Below are 25,666 nucleotides of genomic sequence, written 5' to 3'. Positions count from 1 at the left end.
TGGATTTTCTTGGCAATTGGCCAGTTACATGTATGTTTAATTTAATAGCACTGTGGTCACTGCTCCCAATCGGTTCAACAACACTTACATCTCGCACCAGGTCCCGGTCCCCACTGAGGATTAAGTCCAGGGTTGCCGTCCCTCTGGTCGGTTCCATGACCAACTGATCTAGGGAATAGTCATTTAGAATATCTAGAAACTTTGCTTCTTTGTCATGACTGGAACACATATGCAGCCAGTCTATGTCCGGGTAGTTGAAGTCACCCATTACTACCACATTTCCTAGTTTGGATGCTTCCTCAATTTCATATCTCATCTCAAGGTCTCCCTGAGCATTTTGATCAGGGGGACGATAGATCGTTCCCAGTATTAAGTCCCTCCTGGGGCACGGTATCACCACCCACAACGATTCTGTGGAGGAGTCTGCCTCTTTTGGGGTTTCGAGCTTGCTGGATTCAATGCCTTCTTTCACGTATAGAGCGACTCCACCACCAATACGTCCTTCCCTGTCCTTCCGATATAGTTTATATCCAGGGATAACCGTATCCCACTGGTTTTCTCCATTCCACCAGGTCTCCGTTATGCTCACTATATCAATGCTCTCCTCTAAGACCAAGCACTCCAGTTCTCCCATCTTGGTTCGGAGGCTCCTAGCATTAGCGTACAGGCACTTGTAAGCAGTGTCTCTCTTCAAGTGTCTTTGGCACTTGTGGTTAGGCCTGTGGTAATTTTGCTCTTCTGAATTTATATCCTGTGCCCCTGCTCTCACAATGCCTACTTCTAGGCCTACCCCTTTTAAAATTTCATCATTTCTTTGGTTTTTATCCCAGGGGGGAGGTTTATTCCGAACCGGACCTTTCTCAGCTCCTGTCGGGTTTCCCCCCTCAGTCAGTTTAAAAGCTGCTCTGCTACCTTTTTAATTTTAAACCTTCTGGAAGGGGCTGTCTGAGCAGGCTTCCTTGCCACTGGTCCCCCTCCTGAACTCTGGGAGCAGGCAAACATGGCAGCAGCCACAGTTTTTGTTCAGGTCACCACAAATATGTGGCATTCCTAGACAAGAGCTGCAAGACTCGTGGGAAAGAGTCAGGCCAGCATTCCTGCCTTCTTGTTCTGCAATGTAGCATTGCCTACTTTCTGGTTCAGTAAACAAAAGACAAGCCTATTCAAAGAAATAAGCATATGTACCATAGTGTATGTACACTACAGTTGCTGTTAGAAATACTCAAGGAACTTGGTCAGTCCTCATTGTTACTATTTTTAACTTTGCTGGTCTTCATGGATACATAGTCTACTTGGAAATGTGTGACAATGGGCTGGATACAGACTTAGTTTCAATAGGACCAATGGGAACAAAGTGCAACTAACTTGTTGATTTAATGTCATTAAGAGCATCATATAGATTACTTTACTTCAAAAGAATCCTACTACTAGACAACCCCACCAAATAAGCTTCAAATCAGCTCCTTCAGCTCCACAATTCATGGCTGCTTCTTGAGATGGAGGAAGGTGGATTTGACTTACAAACGCATGACCACAGGCGCATGTGCGCACACGCACACACACGCGCACACACACACGGAACTTGCATCAGTAGCCCAGATAATTGCTCACATATAAGACACACATTTCATCCCTATCAAATAAGGAGAGCATACACCCAAGTGGTATCTCTTAAATTTGCTGAGATTAAATCCAGTTTTTAAGAGCAGAGTTTTCAGACAGGGCTTTTTCAAAACTAATCTCATTAAAAATGTGTCTATCTACGTACCATTAAGATTCATTTTGGCATGTTAAGCCAGCTCTTATTCACTACTTATTCAGAAGAGAGTGAAGATAAAATAAGGCATTTTTTCATATCTTTTTGTTTTCACTAATGTGGAGCTTTTTACTAGCAATACATAGTCTCAATCTGTGCTAAGATCAAAACTGATGTAGTCAAGCCTGACAGTACATGCCAGGGACTCTCAGGTCTCATGAAGTGGCAAATATTTACATTTCTTTGGTATCCTGCTTAAAGCTATATATATGCCCAAGGCATAAAAGAGTGCTACCCTTTTGAGAGCAGTAGGACTGCTCACAGTAGAAAGGCTGTTTTGATCCTGATACAAGTGGGCAGTGAAGAGACTGGCTGAACTTCTTTGAAAAGCCAAGGATCGCAGACTTGTATAAGTTCTCAGGAAAACTTGCTCACAAATGTATTTAAGGCTGAAAGTGTGCTTTATAGTAATTTTCAGTCCCCCCAAGCTGGCTTCTTGCCAGAACACAATTTTACTGATTAGGTAAAGGGGCAGCTAACATTCTTATTCTGGTGTGATTTTTTTTAAGTCAGCATGTCCTGAGCTTTTGAAAAAATTAAACTGCCCCAATGAGGCGTTAGATAGGCCCAGTCTCTCAGAAACCTTTGCTTGTGTGAGCCCCAGTTCTAAAGCATGCTAAATATATTGGTTACTGCAGTAATTCGCATATGAATATTTGTAATTGCATAGTTTGGTCAGAAACCATGAGATTACAAATATTTTTATTCTTTTTGCAGAAAATCAGCAATCAATTAGAAGTGCAAAGTTAATGCAAAGATACATAGCCACTTTTCTATTATTTTTTTTTGTAATCTGTTCAATCTACTTATTGCAGAAAAACAGGATATGCATGCTAAATAACAAATAATATGACTGACTATTTTTGCATTATTTTATAATTTTGCATTATTGTTGTTTTGCCTCCACCCTTCCAACATATTTCACACCTCATTTTCTACACATAAGATTTCCTCTCTCTTCCCCTGCAGGATTCCTTGGTTGATATATTTCTTTCCATGAAAATGAAAAAAAAATGCATTAGAACATACTTTTCTTCCCTTTTTGGTCATATAGTCTATAAGAAATGGAACATTGTTGGTTCAAGCATGAGTAACAAGGCAACTTTTGCACCTGATGTGCACTGCTGAAATTTGCCAGTGTAACAAGATTTTAAGATTACTTCCATTTAACATGAAAGAAACAGGTTATTAGATTTTTTTTTCTGTGAACAATGAAATGAATGCAAGGAATGGTTTGCTATATTTGGTCACTGTACTAAAAGTTTATAATTTTATAAACTCACAAAGGTAGCTGTGGTAGTATGGTGGTGTTTTACAGTGAAGTCTTATATGTGTTTATTCAGAAATAAGTCCACTCTGTTGAGGTGATCGCAGCTTTAATGAATGTAATGCCTCACTCATCAGTGTATTTCCTCATGGGTAGAACATTCTGTCAGCTGTAGTGATGGAACATTTTGAGGATGACAAATCTGATTATAAAGACAGAACATCTGTCTTGCCAACACTTTATAAATCGCCCTGTCTCTACCACCAGCATCTCTCTCACAAACACACAAACACACACAGGTCAGGTCTGGTCTGGTCTGGTCAGTGCCTGGATGGGAGGCTGCCTGGGAACCATATGTAAGTTGACAGGAGGAGCTCAGTCTGACACACACGCCCCAATGTATTGATGAACTGACACAGGAGATAGAGCCAGGACTCCCATTCCTTCAATCCCATGTAATCAGTGTAATGCAGAAGTCTATGCGTACTGTGTACCTCATGCTGATTTGTAGTGGTGGGGTAACAGGGGTACTATTTGAATTTGTGTGTCAGCTATCTGGTTTGCTCTAGACTTACATGTCCCAATTATTACACTTTATTTTTGCTATCTCTGCTCTGTGGTACTTGAATAGAGACTTAAAATACACACATGCAACAGCAGCTGCTTGAACACCCACACTTCTCTGCCTAAGATCAGCCCCCTGAGACAGCTTGTAACATAACATTGGAAGCAGTGGGTTGTATCCAACACTGCCACTGTGTGAGAGACTTCACTTGCCCAGTGGGACCTTCTTTCTCTCCTCCCCCCTGAAGCTCTGTGTACATCCTCAAAATCTGCACCAGTGAGTTGGGGGACCCTCCAGAGCAGACTGGGGAAAGGAATGGGACACTGTAGGAGAAGAAGGAAATTTGGCTAGTGCAGCTCCACTCTTGCTCTGCATTGGATAACAATACATCATGACTTAGCATTGTTCCAGGGCATTATGGGCTTTTTAAAATGTCAGCTGGCAGCAAGGAGGATCAGGAGGAGTACTGGTAACTTACATGACCCCCATCCTCAACTTTATCCCACTGCCAAAAGTAGCTATTTTCCCCCTTTGCCACCGCTAAATGGGGCATTTCACTGCAACAGTGTGTATCAAGAAGATGGAAAGGAGCTTTGATTCACTGCAGCATCATCTTGAATATAAACTCAGTGGCAAACTTTGGTGTGCCCTTGGATACTACAGATTGCACCTGCTTTTGTATAAAACTGAAGTCTTGCTTGATCGGTTCCTACATAATTGATTTACACATGTTTTAAGAGAGCATGACTTGTACCAGTGGCTAATAATTAATGCAGTCAATTTGAAATTGCTGTAGTTATTATTTCGTGACTTTTGACAGTGGTCCACTGCTAAAATGAGACAATGCTAAGGCTGAAACCATTTTAATTATTTATTTAACAAATCCCCTTGATTGTTTTAAAACCTTGAAGACTGTTTACAAAAACACACATTAAAGTTATAAATAAAAGTGCAGGAAGCTGCTCGGACAGCTCTAATTGCGGAAATCTCTGCCTTTGCAGCAGCCCATAAAAACGAGGGTGGCTCTAAGGAGGGCCGGTTCCAAGGAGTGGCTAGGTGGGGCACTGGCCCGAGGGCCCCTGAGGCTACAGGAACCCCTGAGGGGCCCCTCTGCTCCCCTTCTGCTATTCGCGGCAGGATTGCTGCCACGGATCGCACGGCGAGAGCTTTGGGACTCCGCCATTCCCTTGCTTAACTTACCTTGTTCTGTGGTTGCGCACGCAGTGGTGCCCTTAAGAAAGATGGCGGCTGAGGTTCCCCTAAGGGGCTGAAGCCTCTGCTGCCATCTTGGCTGATGGCACACATGCGTGCTGTGCGCTCGCATCCCTGCCATGAACCAAGATGGCGGCAGAGGCTTCAGCCCCTTAGGGGAACCTCAGCCGCCATCTTTCTTAAGGGTACCACTGCGTGCGCAACCACAGAACAAGGTAAGTTAAGCAAGGGAATGGTGGAGTCCCGAAGCTCTCGCCGTACGCGAATTGCGGAAGGGGAGTGCTGGGGCCTGGGGCAGGCTTTTGCCCAAGGGCTCCAGTGTGCCTGGGGCAGGCCCTGGGTGCGTGCACGCATGTATGTGTATGTGTGCACATGCATGCCAGGGCGCAGGGCAAGCTGGTGACCAAGGGCCCTGGCATGTCTGGGGCGGCCCTGGCTCTAAGATATACCGCAAGCTAACAGCAAAACATACAGAGCTGCAGGCATAGACACTATTCATAAATCTCTCATTTATACAAAGCAGCCATACTTTGAATTTGGAAACAAGAACTCTAAGCTGTTAGCCAATGCAGTGCTCAAACGGAGACTGAGACATGCTCTTTCAAGTGTGGTCTCTAGCAAAGGCAAAAAGTGTTGTACCGTGATTTATATTAGTTCTGCATTTGCTGATTTTTACACTAATCTGTATGGTGTGGACTCACCAGAAGATTTTTCTGTTGACGCATTTTTGACAGACCTTCAAATCCTCCCACTGAGCCTGGAGGATAGAGAATATTTAAATAGTCCTATTATTTCTGAAGAAATAAACGTCACTATAAAACATCTGAAAAGTGGAAATACTCCAGGTCTTGATGGCTTTGGTGCAGAATTTTATAAGACATTTAGTGAAATTCTCCCTCTTCTACAAGCACTGATGAATGGAATTATGAAGGGAGATAGGATCCCAGAGACCTGGAAACAAGTTAGAATAGTTGCCATCCCTAAACCTCATGAAGATCCTTGTTCCCTGCGGAACGCCCAATAGCTCTCATGAATCAAGATGCTACTTACTTCAATAATTGCTCAGAGACTAAATATCTTTTTTCTTTGCACCAATCGTATAGATTTTATTCCTAAGCAGCAACTTTCAGATGCTCTAAGATGGATTCTTAATATTGTCCATCATAGTTCACAAACAGGCGCTTCTCTTGCACTACTTTCCCTAGATGCTTTTAAGGCCTTTGACCGTCTTGAATGGCGTTTCCTACTCCACTTGTTAACTAAGTTAAATTTTGGACCTTACTTCCTTAATGTCATTCATCAGTTATATTCTGGTTCTCAAGCGACAATTTGTATCAATGGATTTTATTCCCCTTTTATTAATTTAACGAGAGGCACCAAGCAGGGATGCCCTTTATCTCCTATATTATTTGCAATTGCAATAGAATTACTAGCCGATAAGCTTAGAGCAGACCCAAATTTTAACGGTTTGGTTATTAATGGCCAAGAGCACCTTATCAATCTCTTCGCGGATAACATACTCCTGTTTTTATGAGAACCTCATGACACGCTCCCATGGCTGCGTGTCATGAGGTTCATTTAGCTAATTTTAAAGAAGTGGCAGGGTTAGAAATCGACAGAAAGTCAGAACCTTTTTGCATCAATTTCCCCTTATGAGCACAGGCTCACCTGAGTGATGTATTTGGTCTCCCGCTGGTGTTTGGTGGCTTTAAATATCTAGGGGTAACTATTATTAAAGATTTAAAACAATTAAAAAAGTGTAACTTCGATCCATTAATATGAGCTATTAAAACTGAGCTTTATTCTTGGAAAAACCTTTCCCTTTCTTCGCTTGGCAGAGTGGCTGCAGTGAAAATGGCCATTTTGTCCAAATTCCACTTCCTCTTCCAAACTCTCACAATTTTATCTACAGAAATGGCAACAAATGCTTGACTCTTTCTGTAATGGCGGTAAATGTTCACACTTAAGTAAAGCAGTTCTGTATCTCTTGAGTAATAAGGGAGGTTTTGGCATGCCAAATCTGCAACTGTATTATGAAGCATCACAGATTAAACAACTAGCTCAAATGATTCATTTTGAGCTAAGTATACCTTGGATTTCAATGGAAATTATTTCAGAAGTGAAATGCCCATCAACATGATCACTCCTTTTGTTCCCACTGTCTAAATGTGCTCTTTCCTCAATCACACACCCTTTCTTGAACATCACCTTGAAAATCTGGACTTGATGGGTCCACAAACTAGCGCCTTAGCTGTCCCTTCTTCTTCCATTCCTAGATCAGCCCAAATCTTGTCACATTAACAAATTTAGGCAATTTGAAGGCTGAGAGTAGAGGGATTGCTAATAATGCGAGATCTGTTTGATTATGGATGTCCTTTACAAATTTCTCAATTAGAAAAAAGTCTCTCTGGGTTAAGAGTCAACAAGTATAGGATCTTACAAATATCCTTCTTTATAAACACAATTTACAAAGCAGAAGGTTTGCCATGTTCTTTGACATCCTATGAAGCCCTGTGTAAACAGGGAACTTCTAGCCAAAAAGGTGCTATCTCTATAATTTATAGTCTCCTATTAGAGTTTAAATATGGGAGGGGGGGATTTGGCACATAAAGCTTGGACTAAAGATCTGTGGAGGGAAATCACAGAAGAGGAATGGAGTGATATATGGGTAGGCTGAGCTTGGAAGTAACTAGTTACAAGTAGCGAATTACTACTTGGTTAAGTGAGAGAGATTATGCTGGCTGGCTGTGGGGGGGAGCCGTTGCACTTGGTTTTATGTGCAAAGATCTGAGTAGTGGCCTCTGCCTCCCTCCCCACCACACTTACCAGCGGAGAGACCACCATTGCTATCTTATGAATACAAATAATTATTCTACTACCTCTGTATATGTTTGTTTATTTTTAATGTTGTTTTAGGCTACTTAGATGTGCAGCAGCAAAGGCCAGTACCTTGTAGGCAGTTTTTTTAAGTAACTGAAATGTAATTGTAGTGATTACTTTGGAGGAAAAGTAATCAGTTACTTTCAGAGCTATTGTAATTGTAATGGTAATTACTACTTTTTGGGCCATGTAACTGTAACTGTAATTTATTACTTTTTAAAAGTAATCTTCCAAGCTCTGTGGGTAGGCCCACACTCAAAAGCCACCTCAGCCCACATCAAAGAAAATGCTTTGAATGTTATACATCGGTGACATCTAACTCTGGTCAAACTGAACTATATCATCTCCTCCCTCTCCCCTCTGTGCTGGAGGGGATGCCCAATCCGTGGCTCTTTCCTGCATTTATGCTGGGACTGTAATAAAGTGAGACAATTCTGGAGTGATGTTTTTCAAATTGCTAGCAAAGTTCTCAAAGCTACAATTATCCTGGATCCAGCCTTGGCACTTCTTTTCCTTAAAGGGGGTTCCATTGTTCCTAAAACTCAGGTGTCTCTCCTATCCAGATTTCTACTTGCATCAAGGCTTGAAAAATTGGAAGGGGGCAGAACATTTACCAATAAAAAATTGGTTTACCAGACTTTGGCAACTTACACTAGATGAAAAATTAGCTCAAGAGTGGGGGGGAAAACGTGGGGGGAGATATCCTCTGATAAATTTACTGAAATATGGTATCCCTTTTTATGGTATCCCTTTTTATGTTATGCTATTGAAGATGGGGCAGAAGTGAGACCACTCTCATCATTAACTTCCTTTTGGTGGGTCATGTACCCTGCTTTTTAATTCTATTACTCTGCTTTCTGGTATTCTTTCTATTTTATATATAAAGCTTCTGTTGCTGAATGTATTCTTTTTCTATTTTATATGGAGTGACGTGTTTATTGTACTTTGTTGTTTTACTTGTTTGTTGTTACATTTACTAGAAATCTCAATAAAACACTATTCACAGAAAAAAAATTATAAATAGAAGTCTGTTAAAAACAGGTTTTTAAAAACATTCAAAAACTAATTAAAATCAACAATAAACTAAAAATGGAGAAGTTGCATGTGTTTTAATCTATGTCTGGATAGCCTTTTTAAACAAAAATGTTTTAAGCAGGTGTCAAAAAGAATACAACGAAGGCCTCAGCCTGATGTGAATTGGCAGGAAGTTCTAAAGTGTAGGTGCTGCCAATTTCTTACAACTGCAGAATGAGTATTAAGTGACACCTACAAGAGTGCCACTTCAACAGATCAAATCAGTTGAGTGGGCATATATGAGTTAAGGTGATCCCACAAGCAAACTTGTCCCAAGGTGTTAAAGCCTTTATTTACTAATAGTAAGACCTTGAACTTAGCCCGATAGCAAATCAGCAACCAGTGCAGATCTCTGAACAAAGGTATAATATGCTGACAGGGGCCATATTCACACCATACATTTAAAGCACTATTATACCACTTTAAACAGTCATGGATTCCCTCAACAAATCCTGGGAACTGTACTTTGTTAATGGTGCTGAGAGTTTTTAGGAGACCCCAATTCCCCTCACAGAGCTACACTTTTCAGAGTTCCCGGGGGGAAAGGATGGATTGTCAAACCACTCTGGGAACGGTAGCTTTGTGGGGGAAGTGGGGGGTCTCCTAACAGCTCACAGCACTCTTATCACACTGCATTTCCCAGGATTCATTGGGAGACGCCATAACTGTTTAAAGTGGCATAAGAGTGCTTTAAATGTATGGTATGAATGTGGCCAGGTTCACACTCCTCTCAGCAACTGTGCTGCAGCATTCTTCATTAACTGCAGCTTTCGGATCAGGCACGAGGGAAGCCCCACATGGAGTGCACTGCAGTAGTCCAACTTCCAGTTTCTTGAACTCACGGTGCTAGGTCCTAATCTCAGACTTGGGTGTTGCATGTGGCTCCTAATTGATAAAAAAGCTGCTCTGCACTCTTTTGTGTATATTATGTTCATCACATATTCTCAAAATGAATCCTGTTGGTTGCTTTTGTACTACCGGTAACACTGGGGTGGTTTCTTTTTTGCTTTGTGTTTTCAGAAAGGCTTGCAGACATATTGTTTCCTGGTGTTTGCTGTTGTCTGCTTAGCTGGAGCCACTTTCCTTTTTTTTGTTCTGCCTGAAACAAAAAACAAGACTCTTGCTGAAATCGACCAGGCATTTTCCAAGAAGAAGGTGCCTTTAGAAATCCGTGAAATGGACCAGTTTGAAACAAAGAACAAATCAAATGGAGAACAAGAAACCAACTCATCTTGTACGCTGGAAAATGGAGAATTCAAAAACAGAATAGTCTAAAATCCATTTTAGTAAGTTTTGTTTTGCTTCGTATGCATTGATATCACAATCATTCCTTCAGCCTAGACAATTTTAAAAAAAATCTTAGTGTGGTTGTAAGGGAAATTGTTGTTAACTGGAGTTGATCTGTGGGTCAGAAGATGGGAAAGTACATAACAAAATTAACAGAGGCAAATGATGAAGAATAAGGTTGCTCGAAGAAGTGAAACTGGTCATTGATTCATTTAAATGTATGAAAATTCAAAACTGATCATTGTTTTCTAAGACAGACTGGAGGCAGGGGAGCAGTTGGTGAAACTGCCAGAAGACCTTTTACAGTCTGATCCTGTCTGCCATCTTCTCACTAGAGGAATGATAGCTGCAGCTAGCACCTTCCTACGTGGCACCCTACGGAATGGAATGGCATATTCCTTGGGCACATCTGTCAGATGGATGGGGCTGTTTGTTTCTGAAGTCATGTACTAGCAAAACTACACTTGTGCTTCCATTATGGGAATAGTGACTGTTTCCATGTTGATGTTACACAATCTGATCAACAACGTCTCACCTCCTTGAACTTGTACTGGTTTTCCAAGAGCTACTTTTTCAAAGAAGAACTGTTGAACAGGTAACCACACATGCTATAGATTGTTTGGACTCACAGCTGAGTCCACGTATAAGGAATTATTTAAATCTCAGGTATTACTATCTTTTACTTAATCCATATCATTTCACGTTTTTAGATGAATTCGGGTACCCACTGTGCTTTTGTGGGGTATTTTTATTTAAGTCAAATCACAACTTTTTAGTGTTTCAGAATAGTTTTCCTGGAGCAGCTGCTTTGTAAATAAAATTAATTCAGTTTTTTGTATATTTTGAAATTCAGCCATCAGTGTAAAGTGCATGCACTTATGTTTAGCCTGAGCCAGTCCAGTTTTAATCATGTAAATAGTTCGTGATTTTGGGTACATAAAGTTTGGGATATGAGAATTTCTCAGATCATGTATAACTTTTAATTTACTCTATTTTGATAAAAGATGCAAGATCTAAGAAGCTGAGCATTTCAGAATATGTATTCCACTTTACCATGTAACCCAAGCAAGTGTTTTGTCTTTTAACAATATATGAGACAGAGACTTCTGTCTACTTTTACATTAAATTTATATTGATGGTTTCATTTTAATCCCATCAATATAAAACCAGAATAATGGCAATAGATTCATTCTATTTGGAAACCACTGCTGATTTCTGGATACTGGTGCTGGCCGTATCCCCGTCAGCATCAGTTACCAGTGTTAGAAGATTCTCTTATCAGACCCAAACAGCGCTCCTGTACTAGTGGTGGTGGTCAATGGTACCAGTCTTTCCTCTAGGTCAGGTTAATCATGCTGTGTTTCCCTATAGTTAATTGTGTGGGGTAACTAAATTAAAATAGGTGTCCCACCTTGTTCTACTCCCTATTTCTCTGTGAACCATGTTCTGTCACTGCGTATTGCCCTAGGGTTGACCAGGCAGGTGCCAGACAGCAGTCCAGATATTTTAAGAAGAGAGAGAGAAAGGAGGCTGGTTTGATCCCATGATTACTCTCATAATCATGATGTTTAATTTTGGCAGTTGAAATGTTTCACCTGTGGTACACATTTTAGCTATTGCTCCTTGATAACAACATTTAAAAAAAGAAAAGCATGCTGACCTGACTTCCAAGTGTTACCAGTTTTAATTTTACCAGGTAAATTCCTCTATAACTAAACCCACAAATATTTTTTTTCACATTTGAATGCAGATTGTGGAGAATTCTTAAGCACCACATAAAAACCAGTGTTTCCTTATTTCCTACTATCACCTTTTTATGGATAGAGATAACAAAAATTTAGAGCAACTCATCTCATTTGTCTGAAGAATTAACTCCTAGATTTTCATTGAATGCTATGTATTGATCTCCCACAGGGCAGAAGTGAGACCTGCCCATAGAAAACAAGGGAGAAATCCAAGATTTTAGCATAGCTATGACTGGGAATCATCATGTTTCCTCTCAAATAAAATAGAGCAGCTTTTAAAAAACTCCTGTCTTGTTTCATCTTAATATATTAGTTTCTAATCATTTTAAAATTTGTCCTGCCAATGCTAGTACAGTCCATAATCCCCGAACTGCAGGTTGGGTGGTGTCTGCGGCTGGGAGAGAATTGCTGATGACATCCCTGCAATGTAGTCTACTGTTTTATTGAAGGTTAGAGGTAAGGTTTTACATGGGTGATCTAAAGGAACCAGGGCCTGAGCAGACTTTAACTCAATTTGGGCATGTCGCTTGTGTGCAAAGGCCACATGTGAGCAGGGGCAAGCACGCTAAGCTACACACACGTAATCACTTCATGGGTTGGTGGATGAAGTTCTGAAGCAGGGAGCTTCTACTCATGGAGGCTCCTTGCATGGTTAAAATTCCGGTCCTGGAGGGTTCTAAATAATGTCTCCTCACTTCATATGTCACCCTCCAAATCATGGAGAGTGATGGGCACATTGACACAAGGAGTGGAGCTAAGTGCACTCACCTTCACTCGTCCTACTGGCATGTAGCCTTTATGTGTGAGTAGCATCCCCCAATAGGCCTTGTATGTTCAGCTGAGCTGTAGAACAGTGAAAGTGTCAGTCCAGAAAGGGAAAACTGCAGTAAAGGGGAAGAATTGGTTTGCTTGAGCCTCTAGTATCTGACAGTATTTTGGAAGGATTAGGATTGGCTGGGGAGATGCACAACATACAGTTGAAAAACTCACACTTAACTCTGTATGGGGAGGTTTTAGAAGGATTCCAATTCTTCAGAAACAACAGCAAATAGTGAAGCACCCAGGTTCAAGGCTGGCATCCAGCCTCAAACCTTATTCCTCTAGCACTAAGTACAGTGGGAGAAGGCTGCAGGAGGACGATTCTTTAAAACATCACTGCCCTTTTCCCTTTCCTGAAGCATCTCCCACCTTCTTGTGAACTCTGAACAATGCTACAAACTGGCTGAAGCCCTGTACAGAAGCACTCCTGTGGAGGCTTGGGATACACTGCAACATTTTGTTGCCATTTTCCATTTGTTACTCTTAACCCTAATGTGAGCAACAGAGTGAGACCGGAGAGCGTGTCTGGTGAAGATTCATTGTTAGTGGACACCTAATTTTCAGAAAGTGAATTCCATGATTAATACATGTTAATACGTCTGTTCAGACCTAAGACCCATCATTAGTAGGGGGCTCACTTTTTAGGGTTTTTTTTAATCCATATCTTTTTTTGGTGGTGGTGCTGCTATTGCAACCCAACCCACCAACTGAAGACCAGTATGTGAGAGGAATCACTCCCTCTACCCACTGTAGCAGAGTATTTGGTACATTCAACGTTATGGTATGATGGAAACACCCAAGGTTTATAAAGAACCTCATAATGTCTCATCCTGTTTCCATGGAATAGGCAGCCCACACTTTACTTTTTCCACTCTTGTGCTGCTGTAACTTCAGTAGGAAGGGAAGAATGTGCTACATATATTCTTACAGGTGCGTTTAATGGATTGCAATGAAACCAATGAATGTTTTGTTCTCTTAGGGTGTGTCTCACTAAATTCTGAACTTAGAGTGCAATCCTGTGTCTGCTTACCTGGGAGAAAGCACCATGGAACTCAATAGGACTTGCTTTTGAGCAGATGTGTGCAGCTGATTGTAAGAATAGGATGCTGCAGGTTCAGGAATTTGTTTTCTCTGTTCAATAGCTTCCAGGCTACCCAAGAGCCAACTTAAACTTCTAGCACTGGAATTTGTATTTGACAAATATTATCTGTATGATTCATATTATTATATGAATGTAAGCACTGAATAAAGAATAGCTGCTAATTTTCACTTAAGATACGTGTTTCCTTTTGTTTTCCTTTGACACACATTTAAATTATTTGCAGACTGTTACTCTGTTTTGCAGCAGAAACAGCAAAGGATTTAGTGGCACTTTCTAGACTCTGCTGTTGTGAAAGTTCACTGCATATTTTGCATCCATCCAAGCTCTGACTGAATTGCCGCTGTTTGTACTTCTTGCATTTCTTTTCCATTTGACTTCACTGCTTACTATCCCCACCACCCTTGTGTATATATATATCTATCCACAGCTGCAGGTAACACTTCATACATCTGATGAAGTGGACTTTAGTTCACAAACGCTTATGCCATAATAAAGGTTTACATTTATTATAATGTTAAGACTCTATGTTTTTACATTATTATACAGCCACAAGAGTGGCTGTATACTATAGCCAGCATGGATTTTTCACATTCCGCAATGTTAAATGGAAAATATGCCTCCATGCCATTCTGAGGCTTCCCATAAGCTCATTTCAAAACAAAACCTTGCAAAACTTATAGTTCTGAACTCAGAAACGCTTGCTTAACAACCCTGTCAATTTTCATGGCGATACACAAAACAGTCAGAGAGAATCGAGAGTTCAAAGTCTAAAAAGAGAGAAAAAAACAGAGCCCTTTTGGACTTTTTTCTGCGAGTTCTCATAATCTGTTGAAATTCATTAAAAATCAGCCATGTAATCCTAATACTGACCTTGCCCCATACTCTGACCTTCATCTTCTGCAGTTGAAAAGTTAAAAAAATGCCTGGTTGATTTTTAATTAATTTAAGAAATTTTGGCTGGAAGCCTATTATAACGTGGAGCATGCTCAGTAAGGACCAACTGTCAGTGTCACTTGTTTTGAAACTGTCAGCCTCACGGCTGCTGGGCTTGGCTAATCAGAGGGCCACACCCACACCAGACTTGATTTCACTTGAGACAGTCATGGCTTCTGTGACGACCTTCCCTGGTTCTCCCTGTCAGGTTCCCACCTGCTTGTGGCTACTGCCTTTCACTAGGCACCACCAGGGATACCACCAGTCCGGACCGTCCTTTATATGGTTTCTCACTCCACTCTAGCACAGATCTCACTAGATCCCCCTGCTAGGCAGCACCACCAGTCACGTCTTATAACCAATACTCCCAGTCATTGCTTCCCTCAGAGAATCCTGGGAAGTGTAGTTTGTGAAGGGTGCTGAGAGGAGACTCCTATTCCCCTGAGAGAATGGTTAACAGTCAGCCACTCTGATTGAAGATCTGTGAGAGGAACAGGGCGTCTCCTGGCAACTCTCAGCACCCTTCACTAACTACACTTCCCAGGATTCTTTGAGAGAAGCCATGATTGGCTTTCAGCCATGGCTTTGAGAGAAGCCATGATAAATTCTTTTAAATTGTTTTTAAAAAATGTGTTTTTAAATTTGTATATTTGTTTTTCATGTTTTTCGTTATTGTAAACCGCCCAGAGAGCTTCGGCTATGGGGCGGTATATAAATACACTGAATAAATAGATAAATAAATAATGATTGTCCAAAGTGTAATAGAGGCCTGGTGTGGATGTGGCCAGGGACAGCTTTGTTTTAAATTTGGGTGGGAGGTAGGGTTGCCAGGTTCAGGGCCTGAGACTGATCCTGTATCTTTAGGAGAAGAGAAAGTCAGCCAAGTGCAGGTATTCTTGCAACATTGTAATGGGAAAAACCACAAGGTAGAATTGTCCCTTCCCCCGCCCAACTTTGAAAGATACAGAAGACGTCTCCTGGTCAGTTTTATCTATCCTAATCATGATTGCATAGGAGTATATCCAATTCAACTCAATAATCATACAAATGATCAGACCTACCTTTTTCCTCCTTCCCCTTTCCTCTCCCTTTCTTCTCCCCTCTTCCTTCTTCCGCCTTCCCTGCCCACTCCAGCCCTCCGTCCCTCCCCCGCAGTCAGTTTTATCTATCCTAAGCATGATTGCACGGGAGTAAATCCCACTGAACTCAATAAACATGCAAACGACCACATCTGTCCTTCTCTCCTCCCCCTCCTGCCTGCTCCCATCCCAGTCCTCCTCTCTGCCTTTCCACCTCTCCCTCCTTCCCCTCCTCCCTTCCCCATCCCCTGTGGTCAGTTTCACCTATCCTAAGCATGATTGCCTGGTGTGTGTGTGTAAATCCCACTTAACTCAATAAGCATGCAAATGATCAATCCATTCTCAGCAAACTTGCACAGGATTCCATTTCTTACCTCCCGGATTAAAAAGCAGGGAAATTCACTAATAGGCAAAAAACCTTGCGGTTTAGGAATGTAGCCCACAGATATTTCTACCAAACGTTAAAAAGCAGTGAAATTGGGCAGCTATAATGAATGCACCAGGGGAGCAAGAGACCTGAACTCCTCTCTGAGATATTGGACTGCCCTACAAAGTTGTCAAAATGCAAACACCATTTGGGTTTATTTATTTATTTATTTATTTTATTTTATTTATATACCGCCCTAAGCCAAAAAGGCTCTCTGGGCGGTGTACATAGAGGATAAACAAGAAAATATATGAATAGAATAAATATAAGAAAATCAAAAAGCAAAACAAACAAAGAACAAAAACCAAACAACATCATAATATACCAGTAATGAAATACTGTTTTAAAATTTAGAATTTGGTAACATTTGCCAAATATATGCTGAGTGGTGGCAACACCTGTAATCAGCCCAAATAATAGAAAGAAGACACGTGCTGTGCTGATCTTGTTTTAGCCGGGAGGAAGCAACATTATTAAGACAGTTGATATAGTTCAGATGGTCACTTTAAATACGTCTAATTTACTTTGCAATTTTAGTGAAGTTTTCTATAGGAAATCATTTTCTTTTGCTTTTGTTTCTATGAATATGTGAAGTATAACAACACTTTGCAAAATTTATACTAAAAAAACTCCAAACATAATTGTGGAATAATGGCACTGACTTCTGCAAAATAGTCTCCAGTGGACCTCAGAAGTGTCTCAATTTGCACAAGATAAGACAGTGGGAGGTGAAATATATTCTAGCAAAATGCTAGGTGTGCTCTATGTTTTTAATTGATTGTGAACACCTTGCCTTAAATGAAGTGGTTTAAACATAGCAGGCTGAAAACATGCATCCTATTTTTTCCAACAGGTAGAGTCATTGCTAATGTAGCAGCATATTGTAATCAGTCTGGTTTTACATTAAACTGCAGTTTCAGGTCCAACTGTTAATGCACACAAAATAGAAATAGACCATAACCTCCAGTTTGAAACAAAAAAGGCTCACCATCATATGACATTGACCAATGAAAAGGCTTTGAAATTAATAAAAATAAATTTGACACAGATTAGTAGGATGAATAAGGAGGGAAATAAAATGTTCTAGTTTAGATTCTCTGTAGAAACATTAGTAACACAGGAAAGAAACAAAGTAAGAAGAACACCAACAAACATACAAAATATAAGTTTCCATCTTTGGAGATGGCAGGTGTTACCACCACTCACCATATGCTCAGAGGCACACGTTACCAAATTCTTCCAAGCTACACAGCAAGTGGATTGGACTGTGAAAGACTAACCCAAATTCTGTTGCATTTTTACAGATTTGTAGGGCAGTCCAATATCTCAGAGAGGAGGTCAGGTCTCCTGCTCCCCTGGTGCATTCACTACAGCTGCCCAATTTCCCTGCTTTTTAAAGTTTGGTAGGAATATCTGTGGGCTATAGGTACATTCTTAAACTGCAAGGTTTTTTGCCTATTAGTGAATATTCAATTGTTGTGATAAGGAAAGCAGAACATGATAAAACTATAGGTTGTATCCAACTCAGAGTCTTACTCAGAGTAGACTCACTGAAATTAATGGACATACTAGCCTAGCCCCATTAATTTCAATGGGTCTGCTCTGAGTAAGGCTAGTATTGGATACAACCCTAAGACTTTAAGGCTGAAATCATGTTCTTCATTCCCACATGTATGTATCTGAAGAGAAGGTTATGCAGTAATTCATCGTGTGTCACCACAGCCTGGATGACTACTTGCATGCCGACAGTCAGCTGAGGTTAATTTGCCTTGAGCATGTCTCACAAGGGCAACCTAGCAGACTATTTCTCCTCAGATCCCCTTGCAGGAATTGGGTCTCACAGGCTTGTCCTATATGAGGTAGAACATGCCAGTGCAGATCAGCTCACTGACATTGCAGCATCATAGAAGGATCTGTGTCTGTGTCTGTGTGTGTGTTGGTTTTCTCTGAGGAGCTGCTCTGCAAATGGTTCTCTGCACATGTGTGAAGGAAGGAGAATGACAACCAAGATTACATCCACACTCCATACTGTATATATGTGACTAGATAAGGTAAAATATTTCAAGAGTAAGCCAAAGGATTTGTGCAGTTCATTGTTTAGCAAGATCACTGATAAACAGGAATATTTGCAATTAAGAACTGTAGAATGATTTCATACTTGTAAAAACTCTATGGGTCTATGACCGCAAATAAAATACTTACTTACTTACTTGTAAAAACTCAGTAAGTGTGTGCATCAATATTTCAGTGCCATGTGAACATGCAGACAGGGACATTGACAGTGGCAAAAAAAATCAAAAACTTTTCTACCATGGGGAATGGATGATGGTCTTAGGTGCTGGTTATTTGTGGCAGCTGAGGTTATCAAAGGCAGTAGACAGTTTTAGCTGCTATCTCTTTTATGAGAGGCTGCCATTTACTCCTGTGGGGGGGAAGCACTGCATTTGGGGACAGTGTTCCGTGAGGGCAAACTCAAATTTTCCTTCATGAAACTGAGAGACCTACATCTATTGAAAGAGATCCCTTGAAAGGGGGGTGCACTTTCTGTTTGCAGCACCCAGAGACATTGCTGCTCATCCCTGGGTTCCTGGCAATGTACAAACCTCCCTTTTCAAACATCAGATGCATCATAATGTTTGACACTTTGCTACTAGTTTTATAAATATCATATTCCCCCTCTGTGGGCTTTTCTGTAATGATAAACTTTAACCTTTCTTTTCTGTAACCTTGAACTATATTTGCTTAAGTAAAGAAATGCTTTCATTAAAAACAAGAGACTAATACTGTTCTCTGAATCCTAATATTCTGTGTGCGCTGATATGTAGGAGGAGAACAGACACACACACCCTCTATGTGGCAGATGTTTCTGGGATAATCTAAGGTACTACTTTAACCATTGAACTAAAGGTATGATACCTAAAAGGTACTCTTTAGGTTTTACCCTGAGCAGGGTAGTATTTGTCACAGAAGCATAAACCATTTGTGGGCAAGAGCCTTTTTGATGCATCAGAAGCAATGGGAATGACCATAGCCCTTGGAAACCCTTGCAAATTCCAATACAACAGTTTATCTCTCTCTGTTAGTTGCAAATTAACAAATAAATTCGACCAGAAAAGGCACGAGCGAGATGTCTCATGGGGTGCAGGTGATCTACACTGACGCCAGCAGTGGGGGTGCCTTGACGCCATCCTCCTCTGCACCATCTTCTGCCTTCAGGCTGGACGCCGGGTTGCTGGCTACGTGGGCTCTTACTCAGCCATGCCGAAAGTGGCCCAAATGTTATTGGTGCTGATCGGATTCATCTGCATAAGATCTTCACGGTGGACAGATCACAGTACGTACACTTACTTCAAAATTATCTTCATGTATGACTTAGTTGTGATTCTAATTTTCTACATTGTCTATGTCTTCAGAATTTACCGAATGTTGGCCTGCGTCAGCTGGCCACTTGCAGTCCTTTCTTGGGAACTTCTGGATTGGCAGGATTCCCATGACTCCATACTGCAGCAGGGCCTTTGAAATGTGATGGACTCTGCAATCTGCATTTGTAGCTGGAGCAGATGCATTGTGTTGGCTGAGCTGCTTGACTGCCATGGTGATCCAATTTAGCTATCAGTTTGTAATATGATTTATTCTACGTCAACAAAAATTGTTGATTTTTGTCTTATTTGAATTTATTGTTGGCTTTTGTAAACTTGCTTCCCTCCGCACCCCCAGCGCTTTGTATTTTAATATTTTGAATGTTCATTGTGAGCCACTCTGGGCACAGCACGCTGTAGAAAGGTGGCATATAAATAAACTCAATCAACAAACAATCAAATTACCCCAGTAGTTAATGTTAATTTTCTCTTCTTTAACATTAATCAAACAGAGCAAAATGTTCATCACATCAAATTTCCTCAGCTCAGTTTTAAAATATCTTTTCACTTTGGGGTATGATAAATGCTTTAATTTGGATTCCTGCATTGAGCGGAGGTTGGACTCTATAGTCTTAAAGGGCCCTTCCAACTCCATGATTCTGTGAAATCACTATGTAGAGGGTAAATCCATACTGAAAGGCATTGCAATTGCTAGTTCTTTCTATATTCTAAAAGTGGTATATGTTATTTCCCACCTGTGATGTTTCATTTGTGTTGTAAACCCCAAATCTTTTGTGAAACTTAACTTATGAAATTAAAGTCAGTCCAGAAGGCAGCACCCACATGAACATGTTTTGTTTTAATATATTTTAAAGTCTGCTTTTATTATGTTTTAGAGTGGTTTTAGTGTTTTTGTTTGCTGCCCTGGGTTCCTACTGGGAGGAAGGGCGGGATATAAGTTTAATAAATAAATAACATCTAGAAGCAAACAGGGAAACTTCGTTCACACAGACATGAACCTGCATGGGTATCAGAGCTTGGAAGAAATTCATTACAAGTAACAAATTACTTGTAATTCGTTACTTTTTTGAGGAACGAGTGGTTAATTCCTTTACATTTTGATTGTAATAGAACTAGAAGTAATTTTATTACTTTTGTGGAGTAATTGTAATGTTTTGGGCATTACTTGGGGGGGAAGCAGGGGAAGTCGTCTGCTTCTCTGATTTGTGGATGAAAATCATGTGCCTCAAACTGGACTTCTGTGCAGCGTCGTTCTTCCCTCATGCTCTGTGGGTGGGTAGGAGGCAATGAGGGAAGAGGTGGAGAGTGAGATGGGGTGGAGTGGAGAAAACAATTGTTTAAAAAATGGATGGTGGTGGTGAAGAATGGAGAGGAGGTAAAAAGGAGCCGATGGGCAAGAACATGGATAAAGGAGGAGAAGGAGGCAGCAGCAGAATGGAGCTAAAGAACTTTGGAGGTGAAAGATGACAATGTGTGTGTGTGTGTGTGTGTGTGTGTGTGTGTGTGTGTGTGTGTGTGTGTGTGTGTGTGTGTGTGTGAATACTGTGTTTGCACTTGGCACACAAAGTGGCCTCCACCACCCTCTCTGGCTACTGTGCTGCATTTGCAGTATTTTAAGTTTTTTGCATCTCCGGGGAAAATGTTTGCTTGAGTGAGTGTCCCTTAGTTGGTGGCAGGGCAGGGTCCGGGAGGTGGTTAAGTGAGAGAGATTATGCTTCCTGGCTGTGGGGGGGAGGCGTTGCACTTGGTTTGATGTTCAAAGATCTGAGTAGTGGCCTCTGCCTCCCTCCCCACCACCCTTACCAGCGGAGAGACCACCATTGCTATCTTATGGATAAAAAGAATTATTCTACTACCTCTGTATGTGTGTGTTTATTTTTAATGTTGTTTTAGAGGTGCAGCAGCCAAGGCCAGCACTTTGTAGGCTTTTTTTTAAGTAACTGAAATGTAATTGTAATTATTATTTTGAGAAAAAGTAAGCAGTTACTTTCAGAACAATTGTAATTGTCACTGTAATTTATTACTTTTTAAAAGTAATCTTCCAAGCTCTGATGGGTATGTTATACACAGGACTATCACAATTTCCAGGGTGTGACATTAACAGATCAGACAAATGTTTTCTCTGCATGAGTGCGGCTGCCCTGGAGACGGCTTCTTGTACTCCCAAGGCAGTCACAAGCACCGCCATCATGTATGAACTGGTCCTAAACTATGTGATAGAAGTGTTGCCATTTCCAGTGCTTTTCACTCTTTTTTAATAAAACACTTTTACAGTTATATAACAAGCAAAGCACCATTGCAACCTTTTAAATATAATGTTCATCCCTCCATCCCCTCACTTGAGCTCCTCTGTCAAGCACTGGTTAGGCAAACTGGAACTCGGGTATCTTCAGTATAATCCCTTTGTTTCATGAGACTTGCACAAAAAGAACTTCCCACTGGAGACTATGTCCTGTGTTCGTTAGTGTATGCGCAGGATGGAATAAGGAGGCTTCCACATCAGGTACCAACATGACTGTGGCCAACCTAATATCTGGCCCCCAAGAACCCTACCAAATGTTGATCATGGGAAGAGTTGGTAAAAATATTGAGTAGTTTCATTTATAAGGAAAAGAAAATTGTAGAGCTATCCTGCACTATAGTCTTGGGTGTTGAAGCAATGGGAAATAGCTTGATTTTTAGATATAAAAATGTGTGTATGTGGTGACTGAAATGTAACACAGTTTCCAAGAAAACATTATTTGCAAGATCTCTATGAGTATAACAGATGCAGAAGGTAACCTTTACATGCCACTTAACAAACCAAAGTGGTTGAACATGACAGGAATGGGCAATTAGGTGCTTCGAATGATTTAGAAGCAATGGCAGATTAATAATTTAAGAGAGAAACTCATAGTTTGTCACTGAATAGTTGTTTTTCAGGTTTAAATTGCCAGTTGAGGGAGGCAATCAGGATTGGGATCATGGTGCATGTGGTATGGGGGGTGCTGCTATTTTGCACATTTGGCCCCAATGGCACCTTCCCTCTCTCACCAAATAGCAGCTTTGGAGCTGATTTTTGCCAGGACCACAATATGGGAAGAAAGGGTTACCTGTCTCTCTGTGCACACCATGGCCCCAGTCTTCCTTCCATCTGCATGGGTTTTGTTTTATTAATAAGCCAATCACACAATGCCAAACTACACATTTAATGCAATGTGCAGTTTGGCCCTTAAAATGCAGACAAAGTTAAGCACTTGTTTAGTGCTTCATAGATGGATTTCAGTGGGAAAGATTTTGACATCTGCTGTAAAATACTTCACCTTGGCTGCATTACATGGATAGTATTAATCAGTGGGTCCTTTAAATGAAAGCCAAACTACAGAAAATGTGCACATAGCCTCTCATATCTGTGGCCCAGAGAGCAGATGGCGGGGGTCAGGATCAGAACCACTGTGCAAGGGGAAAGGGTTAAAACCTACCTCCTCAAGAGTCATGGTCCCAAGCCATGTCCCACCCACATTGATATTTTAATTTAAAGAAGTAGATGCGTATAGTCTAATTAGATCCTGAATCAAACCATGCCCACCAGTGTCAGTCCATACCAGATTTAATAAAATGTCCCTATAGAAAAATATTGAGAGCCAGTGTGGTGTGGTGGTTAAGGTGTTGGACTTCGACCTAGGAGACCAGGGTTTGAATCCCCACATAGCCATGAAGTGACCACATACCCAGTGGGGTGACCTTGGGCCAGTCACTGCCTCTCAGCCTCATGAAAACCCTATTCATAGGGTCACCATAAGTCGGAATCGACTTGAAGGCAGTGCATTTACATTTTTATAGACAAATATTAGTACAAGTATAATCCATATTTCCTCCAAGGATTTCAAGGCAGTATACATTGCCACCCCTCGCAACAACCCTGTGAGGTAGATTAGACAGAAAGATTGTGACTGGCCCAAAGTGAGCTTTAAGGTTGAGAGCGGATTTGAACCCCATTCTCTCAAGTCTTTGCCCAATATTCTAATCACTATCCACACAGGAAGGTGTTGTGCACATCAAGTAGCCTTGACTCCAGAGCTATCAAGACAAATTTCAGGAGTTGGGAAATTACAATGGAGAATATTGTATCATTTGTGGTGATAGTACTTGCAATAGTGCTACTTTGCAATTACAGTTTTCAAGGAATCATAAATTATCCTGTGCTCCTCCCCGTTGAAATGAATGTATGCATGTAAGAATACTACTGTGCTCTTGCATAGTTCTGATTTAATTTCAGTTAGGTGCATAAGGGAACTACTTGGTTGATTGTTTGTGCCCTTAAATTGCCTTCTAAGGGTTTGAAAATGCTGCAGGCATGTGAGTACAGTGTTGGCAACTTACTCAACAGCAAATCATTTTTTCCCTTTCATTCAAGTTCAATCAAGGGAGAATGTCATTTGATTTGGGGAAAGGCCATAGGTTTGCATGCATAAGGTCCCAGGTTCAATCCCTGGCATCTTCAGGTAGGATTGGGAAAGACTCCTGCCTGAAACCATGAAGAGTCACTGCCAGTCAGTGTAGACAGTACTGAGATAGATGGGCCAGTGTATAAGGCAGCTTCCTATGTTCCCTTGTAAAGGTCCAAAATCAAATGGACTGTTTACTCGTAAGTGGACACTTTAGTAAGTATTCACTAATAGGCAAAAAACCTTGCGGTTTAAGAACGTACCTATAGCCCACAGGTATTCCTACCAAACTTTAAAAGCAGGGAAATTGGGCAGCTATAGTGAATGCACCAGGGGAGCAGGAGACCTGAACTCCTCTCTGAGATATTTTACTGCCCTACAAAGTTGTCAAAATGCAAACACCATTTGGGTTGGTCTTTCACAGTCCAATCCACTTGCTGTGTAGCTTGGAAGAATTTGGTAATGTGTGCCTCTGAGCATATGGTGAGTGGTGGCAACACCTGCCATCTCCAAAGATGGAGAATTATATTTTTGTATGTTTGTTGGTGTTCTTTTTACTTTGCTTCTTTCCTGTGTTACTAATGTTTCTACAGAGAATCTAAACCAGAAACTTTCCCCCCTCCTTATTCATCCTAGAAATCTGTGTCAAATCTATTTTTATTAATTTCAAAGCCTTTTTATTGGTCATTGTCATGTGATGGTGAAGACAGCCTTTTGTGTTTTATATTGGAGGTTATGTTCTATTTCTATTTTGGGTGAATTAACAGTTGAATCTGAAACTGCAGTTTGATGTAAAATCAGGCTGATCACAATATGTTGCTACTTCAGCAATGACTCTACCTGTTGGAAAAAAGAGGATGCATGTTTTCAGCCTGCTATGTTTAAACCACTTTATTTAAGGCAAGGTATTCATGATCAATTAAAAACATAGAGCACATCTATAATTTTGCTAGAATATATTTCACCTTCCACTGTCTTATCTTGTGCAAATTGAGATACTTCTTAGGTCCACTGGAGACTATTTTGCAGAAGTCAGTGCCATTATTCCACAATTATGTTTGGAGTTTTTTAGTATAAATTTTGCAGAGTGTTGCTGTACTTCACATATTCATAGAAACAAAAGCAAAAGAAAATGATTTCCTATAGGAAACTTCGCTAAAATTGCAAAGGAAATTAGACGTATTTAAAGTGACCATCTGAACTATATCAACTGTTTTAATAATGTTGCTTCCTCCCGGCTAAAACAAGATCAGCACAGGACATATCTTCTTTCTATTATTTGGGCTGATTACAGGTGTTGCCACCACTCACCATATGCTCAGAGGCACATGTTACCAAATTCTTCCAAGCTACACAGCAAGTGGATTGGACTGTGAAAGACCAACCCAAATGGTGTTTGCATTTTGACAACTTTGTAGGGCAGTCCAATATCTCAGAGAGGAGTTCAGGTCTCCTGCTCTCCTGGTGCATCCACTATAGCTGCCCAATTTCCCTGCTTTTTAAAGTTTGGTAGAACTATCTGTGGGCTATAGGTACATTCTTAAACCGCAAGGTTTTTTGCCTATTAGTGACTTTCCTTGCTTTTTCATCCAGGAGGTAAGAAATGGGATCCTGTCCAAGTTTGCTGAGAATGGATTGATCATTTGCATGCTT

At 40.8% G+C, this 25,666-nt stretch overlaps 1 protein-coding gene across 4 annotated transcripts in view; it reads left to right on the top strand.

The window, feature by feature from the left end:
* The window catches only part of SLC2A9 (solute carrier family 2 member 9), a 168,232-nt gene extending 154,264 nt beyond the window's left edge, over positions 1-13,968 (top strand). Inside the window, exons 13-14 of one of the 4 annotated variants that reach the window (XM_061583942.1) lie at positions 9,835-10,100; positions 10,359-13,968. In XM_061583942.1, the coding sequence (XP_061439926.1) occupies positions 9,835-10,089 (255 nt within the window). In that variant the 3' untranslated portion in view covers positions 10,090-10,100; positions 10,359-13,968. Of the gene's footprint in view, positions 1-9,834 lie in introns of all 4 variants that reach the window. The other 3 variants (XM_061583943.1, XM_061583941.1, XM_061583944.1) reach the window with 3 other exon arrangements.
* The last annotated feature ends 11,698 nt before the right edge of the window (positions 13,969-25,666 follow it).

Source organism: Rhineura floridana, chromosome 9 (assembly GCF_030035675.1).
Source record: "Rhineura floridana isolate rRhiFlo1 chromosome 9, rRhiFlo1.hap2, whole genome shotgun sequence".
NCBI lineage: Eukaryota > Metazoa > Chordata > Lepidosauria > Squamata > Rhineuridae > Rhineura > Rhineura floridana.
The sequence above is the reverse complement of the archived record's forward strand: the minus strand, read 5'-3'. Positions and strand labels throughout refer to the sequence as shown.